The 7,014-nt window shown below is 66.7% G+C and overlaps 1 protein-coding gene across 1 annotated transcript in view; it reads right to left on the reverse strand.

Moving 5' to 3' along the window:
* Window positions 1-7,014, reverse strand: part of LOC104833242 (microtubule-associated serine/threonine-protein kinase 1-like) — a 17,724-nt gene that overhangs the window by 3,062 nt on the left and 7,648 nt on the right. Inside the window, 18 exon segments of the mRNA XM_010569820.1 lie at window positions 41-217; window positions 326-513; window positions 682-809; window positions 1,010-1,119; window positions 1,400-1,522; window positions 1,598-1,699; window positions 2,084-2,249; window positions 2,330-2,462; window positions 2,579-2,717; window positions 3,181-3,389; window positions 3,478-3,563; window positions 3,641-3,708; window positions 3,931-4,060; window positions 4,706-4,807; window positions 5,320-5,526; window positions 5,890-5,965; window positions 6,340-6,503; window positions 6,887-6,965. Coding sequence (XP_010568122.1) covers window positions 41-217; window positions 326-513; window positions 682-809; window positions 1,010-1,119; window positions 1,400-1,522; window positions 1,598-1,699; window positions 2,084-2,249; window positions 2,330-2,462; window positions 2,579-2,717; window positions 3,181-3,389; window positions 3,478-3,563; window positions 3,641-3,708; window positions 3,931-4,060; window positions 4,706-4,807; window positions 5,320-5,526; window positions 5,890-5,965; window positions 6,340-6,503; window positions 6,887-6,965 — 2,387 coding nt within the window.

The following is a 7,014-nucleotide window of genomic DNA, read 5'->3' on the forward strand; positions in this document are numbered from 1 at the left end:
TCCCGGGGGGTCAGGCTGGGGTCCCTGGGGTGACACCCACCGCTGGGGATGATGACGGAGAGAGCAGTGGCCGACGCCGACTTGGTGACCTTCCCGGGGCCACGGGGGCTGCGCTTGTCACCCCCTGCCTCGGGGACCACCCCTGGGTGCCGCGGCCGCCGCAGCCCCAGCTCAGCCCGGGGTGGGGGCAGGTCCCCAGCCCGTGGCGTTCGCTCCCCTGGGGGGACAGCCTGGTGAGGACCCAGGTGTCTGGGACCCCCCACCAGGGACCCAAGCGTCCAGGACGCCTCACCCCTCACCAGGGTGCCCGATGTCTGGGACTGACCTGCCTCCTCGCTGGGTCCATCTGTGGGTCCATCGCGGGGGGTGCCCCCGTTGCGGGGGGGCGGCCGCTCCTCGGGGGGGGCCCCAGGGCGCCCTGGCTCCAGCAGTGCCGAGAAGCGGCGACGGGCACCCGGGGGGGGGCTGCCCTCACCCTCGGGGGGGGGCCCTTCAGCCGCCGATGGGCGCTTCCTGTTGCGACCCAGGCGTTTGGGGGGGTTCTGACAACTACACCCCCCCACACCCTCCCCTCTGGGGGAAGCAGGCATTTGGGCAGACCCCAGGGGATCCAGGTGTTGCCCCCCCACCTTGGGGACCCAGCCATGACCCCCACCCAGGGACCCCAGCATGGGCACTCACAGCTCGGGTGAAGCCGTGCGCCAGCCGCGGTCACGGGCGAAGCCATCGCGTCTCCCCTCGTCCCGTGGACGCCCCTTGGCTGCCTTCGGCTCCTGCTGCTGTGAGAGCTGCTCCAGGCTGCTGTACACCTGCGCACCAGCACCACCTCACACCCGCTCATACCAGGCTTGGCACGGGGGTTGCACGAGGATTTGCACGGGGCTGCGCGTGAGGAACCTGCGCTGCACGGGGCCACGCGAGGTCCTGTACATCCCCACGTCCCCACATCCCCCTATCCCAGCCCATCACTGCATGTCCCCACCCCTCTGTATCACCCTGTCCCCCCCACCTTGCTGAAGCGGGGGGAGCAGGATGAGAACTGCCGGATCTCCACAGGTTCGTCCTCCGTCGTGTCCTCATCCTCATAGGAGGTGACGTGGGGGTACCGGTCCGAGCGTGCTGCAGGAGGCAGGGGTGAGGGGGGAACACGGGGTGGGGGGCCCATAGGGTGACCCCAGGGGGGCCCAGGGGTGAGGAACCATAGAGGGGGCCCTCCCAGGGACCCATGAGTGTGGGGGGGCTAGAAGGTCCCCTGAGGGGTTGTCCCTGCCTGGAAGTCCTGGGGGGTGCGTGGGGTGCCAAGGGGGTGTCCCCTGGGAGGGAATGTGGGGTGGTCCCAGGGTTGGGGGGTCCTGGAGGGGTCCCGAGTTGTTCCCGGGGTGCCCCGGGGGTCCCTCACTGTCAAAGTAGCTGGTGTCCTCCTCAGACTCCAGATGCGGCACAAACTCAGCTTTCTGCCGCAGCAGCCCCGTCCAGTCGAGTGCCGCAAAGAAGCCATGAGCCTTCACCTCCTGTGCCCCCCCTGCGGGGATGGGGATGGGGTCAGCAGGGATAGCAGCCCAGGGGGGAGGGCGGGGGTGGGGGTGGGGGGTCTCACCAGCCCCGAGGCGGCGCAGGGGGTCGGGCTGCAGGAGGCAGGAGATGAGGTGCTGGGCGTCAGGGGGCAGCGCCTCGTCCCCCTCCGGCCACAGGATCTCGTCTGACATGTGGTGGGGACAGAGGGGGACATGAGAGCACAGGGTCATGGCTGCCAGCCGCATGATGTCCCATTTCCCCCTACCCATCCCTGAATCAGGGATGACCTGCCCTGTCCCCATGCCCCCATCCTCACATACCCGAGATGACCTACTCCATCCCCATGTCCCTGTGTCCCCCCATGTCCCCGTACCAGAGATGAACTGCTCTGTGTCCCTCCCATGTCCCCATCCCTGTACTAGAGATGACCTGCCCCATCCCCGTGTCCCCCCTGTACCCAAGATGACCTGCCCCATGTCCCCGTGTCCCGCCCCATCCCCGTCCCCGAGATGACCTGCCCTGTCCCCTCATGTCCCGTCCCTCCCCCGCCATGCATCTGTCCCCATACCGGAGATGACCTGCCCGAAGAGCTCCTCGGGGGTGTCCCCGAAGAAGGGGACACAGCCCACCAGGAACTCGTAGAGGACGATGCCCATTGCCCACCAGTCCACCGGCTTCCCATAGCCCTGCCGCAGGATCACCTCAGGCGCGATGTACTCGGGGGTGCCGCACACCTGTGGGCGGGGTCAGGGTCGGCCACGCCCCACCACACCCCAATGGCCCCACCCCAATGCCCCCACCTGGCCCCACCCACCTGCTTGTCACGGAACTCGCGGGCATCCTTCTCCATGTGGCCCTCGTAGAGGTTGGTGGTGAGGCTCATCAGCCCCATCTTGGAGAGCCCAAAGTCCGTCAGCTTCACGTGGCCCAGTGAGGTGATCAGCAGGCTGCAGGGACCCAGGCGTCCGGCAGGGACCCAGGTGGCCGGCATCCCCCCGGCCCTCCCCCAGACTGGTGTCATTCCCCCGCCCTGGCCTTGGGGGACCCCAGTCTCCAGGCATACTTGTCAGGCTTGAGGTCCCGGTGGACGATGCCATAGTTGTGCAGGTACTCGAGGGCCAGGACAGTCTCGGCAAAGTAGAGCCGGGCCAGCTCCAGCGGCAGCGCCCCGATGTGCTTCAGCAGTGTCGCACAGTCCCCGCCTGGGATGGGGGGACATGGGGGGACACAGCAGTATGCATCACAGCATCACCCACCACCATCCAGCACATCCGAGCAGGACACAGAGCACCCACCCAGACGTAAAACACTGTGTCGGGACGTAAAACCACCCCATCGTGACATAAACCACTCTGTCATGACACAAACCACCCCACACTGCACTGCCCAGCCCTGTACCACAAGGCCCAGCTCCATATTGTGATGCCTGGCCCCATATCATGACACACAACCCTGTATTGCAATGCCCAGCCCCTCATCGTACCACCCAGCACCACATCATGATGCCCAGCCCCATATCACAACGCCCAGCTCTCTATCACGATGCCCAGCCCTGTATCATGATGCCCAGACCCATACCATAACACCCAGCCCAGTATCACGACACCCAGCCCTGTATCACGATGCCTAGCCCCATACCACGACACCTGTTGGCCCTGTGCCCACCTTCGACGTACTCCATGACCATGCAGAGGTGGCGGCGGGTCTGGAAGGAGCAGAACATGCTGACGACGAAGGGGTTCTCGGCGAAGGTGAGGATGTCGCGCTCCACAAACGCCTGCTCCACCTGGTTGCGCAGCAGCAGGTTCTGCTTGTTGATCTTCTTCATGGCGAAGCGCTGGCGCGTGGCCGTGTGCCGCACCAGGTACACCGCCCTGCCGGCACAGCCGCGCGTCATGCCGCGACAGGGACCCCGGTGCCTGGGACCCCCCCCCAGGGACCCCGGCATCCGGGGCCGCTCACCCGTAGGCGCCGTTGCTGATGAGTTTGATGGTCTCAAAGTCGCCTTCACCAGGCGGCTTCTTTGCCCTGGGGACAGCACTGCGGCCCTGGGGGGACGTGGGGTGACACGGGGACACAGGGGGACACAGGGAGGGACACACAGGGACCCTGCCCCGGCGCCCACCTCAGCCCCCTCCTCCGGCTCCGGCGTGTTGCTCCCGCCGCTGTCGGGCTCCTCCAGATGCACCACGTCTGCAGGGACACGGGGTGTAACACGTGTGCGGGGACATGGGGTGTCACACATGTGCACCCCTAGTGTACAACACCCCATGTGCGCAGCCCTCCAGCACACGCCCCCCGTGCATGCTCCCACACACGTGCATGCCCCTTGCATGCTCCCACATGTGTGCGCATGCCCCCACAGGCGTGTGCAAACCCCGTGCCTGCCCCGTGGCCACTCGCACACACGTGTACCGGGGAAGGGGTCCCGTGCCAGCCCCAGCTGCCCGATGATGTAGCGAGGGATGTCGGCCTTCAGCAGCCCCTCGCGGGCCTGGCCCTCCGCCGCTGCCAACAGCTGGTAGAACTCGGCCGGGTCAAACTCCTGCACCAACACGCCCCAGCACGTGTGTGCATGGGGGGACACGCATCATCACACACGTGCACACAGGGACGTGCACCAGCACAGTGTGGTGCACCAGCAGACACTGGGGGCATGTGCTGGTGCACATGGGTCTGTACGCGTGTGAGAGCGTGTGTGAGCTCATGTGTGTGCACACACCAGGACACGCGTGTGCATCAGGACACGTGTGCACGTTTGAGCCCAAACGCATGTGTACATGTCTGTCGCTGTGCCTGCACCGACACACACACACACGCTCGCCAGACCACACGGATGAGCACGTGTGTGCCGGCGTGCACCGACAGTCACAGGTGAGTGCACACGCATCTGGCCCGCCCGGCCCCTCCCGCCTTTGTCTCCGCGGTCCCCGGGATGCGCCGTTGCCATGACGCTGTCCCGGCAACACGACCGTCACCATGGCAACAGCAGTCCTGCCTCCCCATTGGCCGTGCGCAGGGATTGGTCAGGGCGTTGTCAGGGTGACCAGAAGGGCTTCGTCTGATTGGACAGTTGGGATGGTGCAAAATGGGATGGTGCAAAATGGGATGGGGGGGGGATGCTGGGGGGGCTGTCACAGGGCCCGAATGCCTGGGTCCCCTGGGGATGGGGGGGGTCCATGGGACTCACCAGGCACTCGAGCAGCCGGGCAGGGCGGGAGATGATGATGAGGAGTTTCTTCACCAGCTGGGTGATGAAGGCCACCTCCTCCGACTCCGAGCGCTCGTAGGCCTGGGGGGGGAAACGCAAAGGGGTCAGGGGATCCCAGGGGACGTGGGGGTCGGGGTATGCTGGGGAGTCACATAGGGTCCTGTTGGGTCCTGGGGGGTCCCATGGGCCCCAGGGCATCCCCTTGGGTCTCATTAGGTCCAGCAGGGTCCCACCAGGTCCTTGGGGAATCCTGTTGGGTCCCATTGAGTGCCCTTGGGTGCTGAAGGTTCCCATTGGGCCCTGTATGGCCCTGGTGCATCCCCATTAGGTGCTGAGGGTGCCATTGGGCTCCAGTGGGACCACCTGGGTGCTGTTGGGTCCCCTGGGGCACTGTTGGGTGTCACTGAGCCTCTTTGGGCCCCGTTGGGTGCCAATGGGTCTGCACTGGGCCCTGTTGGGTCCATGTTGGGCTCTGTTGGGTGCTGCTGGGCACCATTGGGCCCTGATGGGTCCCTTGGGGCCCCACTGGGTGTCACTGAGCCCCGTTGGGTGCCAATGGGTCCTGTTGGGCCCTACTGGGTGCTGTGGCTCACGTCCTGCAGCAGCCGCTCCATGTTCTCCTGCAGCTCGTAGAAGTAGCCGGCAGTGATGAGGCCGTGCCGGGCCTTGGCCAGGCAGTCACGCGCCAGCTCGACCAGCTGGTGCTGGATGAAGCTGAGGGCGCCATCGGCCAGCGGTGTCCCCCCGGGGCCACAGCCCCGCACAAACTCCTCCAGCCGCTCCTCCATCTGTGCCGTCGCCTGCAGGACCCAGGTGGACGTGCTGCCCACAGCTCCCGACACCCCCACAGCCCCCTGGGGCCCCCCAAGACCCCATAACCTCCTCCAGACCCCCCAGAGCTGTTACACCTCCCCTCCAGGAACCTCAGAGCCCCCATGATCCCCCCCTAGATACCTCATAACACCCCAAGACCTCCATAACCCTGCCAGGACCCCCCAAGACCCTATATCCTCCCTCAGTGCCCATTAGCTGCCTGAGACCCTCCCAGAGCTGTTCCGTAACTCCCCAACACCCTTAGCCCCCCCACCAGAACCCCCCAAGACCCCATGTCCTCCCCCAGTCCCACATAGCTCCACCAGCCCCCCACATTCCCCCAGCCCCACCTTGGGGAACCGCTCCTTGTAGACATGGTTCATCATCACGATCTCGTTGTCGTGGGACGAAGGCGAGCGTCCAGGGCTGGGGGGGCACCATTGGCACCCATGGGACCCACAGCATCCCCCCCTCCCCTCCCCAGCATCCCTACCGCTAGTACCTGCAGGACCCCCAGCATCCCTCCATGGCATCCCCATGGGGAACCACAGTGTCCCCATTCCACCTCCCTGATGTCCCATGGCCATGGTGTCCCCATCACCCTGCTGTCCCCCACCCCATGGTGCCCTGATTCCCCCATGGTGTCCCCAAGCCCCATGGTGCCCCACATGGTCTCCCCAAAGCCCTGGTTCCCCTCCCCCAACCCCATGGTGACCCCTAGCCTCCTGGTGCCCTGATTCCGCCATGGAGTCCCCCCCAGCCTCTTGGGGTCCCCAACCCCCCCAGTGCCCCAGCCCCACCTGAGGCTGCGGGAGCGGGGACGTGGGGCCGGCCCCCCCCGGGCCCCTCCATCCTCCTCAGCCAGGCTCTCAGAGCTGCCGAAGTGGCGGGAGAGGAAGCGCAGCTCCTCCGGCGTCGGCTGCGCTGGCAGCTGGTGCAGGCGCTCCTGCGACGAGCACGACGACTGCGCGCCCGCATCACCCCTCCGACCCCGCGGACCCCCACCACGCCCCAGGGACCCTCATAGACCCCCCTATGGACCCTCCCATGGCACCTCACGAGGACCTATGGCCACCCACGGGGACCCGCTGGCGCCACCATGTTCCCCCGACTGCACCCCATGGACCTTCCATGATGCCCCACTGCACGCCACAGGGACCCCTGGCCACCCATCGACCCCTCCCCAGGCTCCCACTAGTGGGACCCACACCTAACCCCACAGCCAGACCTGTGCTAGAACCCACCCACAGACCCCCAGTGACCTTCCCATCAGCCACCCCCCCTGCCATGGGGAGGATGCCCCAGTGGGTCCTCTGGATGTGGGGGGCTCTGGGGTCCCCGACTCACCGAGACAGTGGAGCTGGGGGTGTTGGTGCCATAGCCAGAGGAGGGCAGCGAGGCCAGTGACCATCGGCGACCATCGGCACTGGGGGGGGGGGGGGGGTGCAGGGGCCGAGCGGGGCGGGGGGCCGCCC

The sequence above is a fragment of the Haliaeetus leucocephalus genome, unplaced genomic scaffold (assembly GCF_000737465.1).
Source record: "Haliaeetus leucocephalus isolate CR32 unplaced genomic scaffold, Haliaeetus_leucocephalus-4.0 Scaffold274, whole genome shotgun sequence".
Lineage (NCBI taxonomy): Eukaryota > Metazoa > Chordata > Aves > Accipitriformes > Accipitridae > Haliaeetus > Haliaeetus leucocephalus.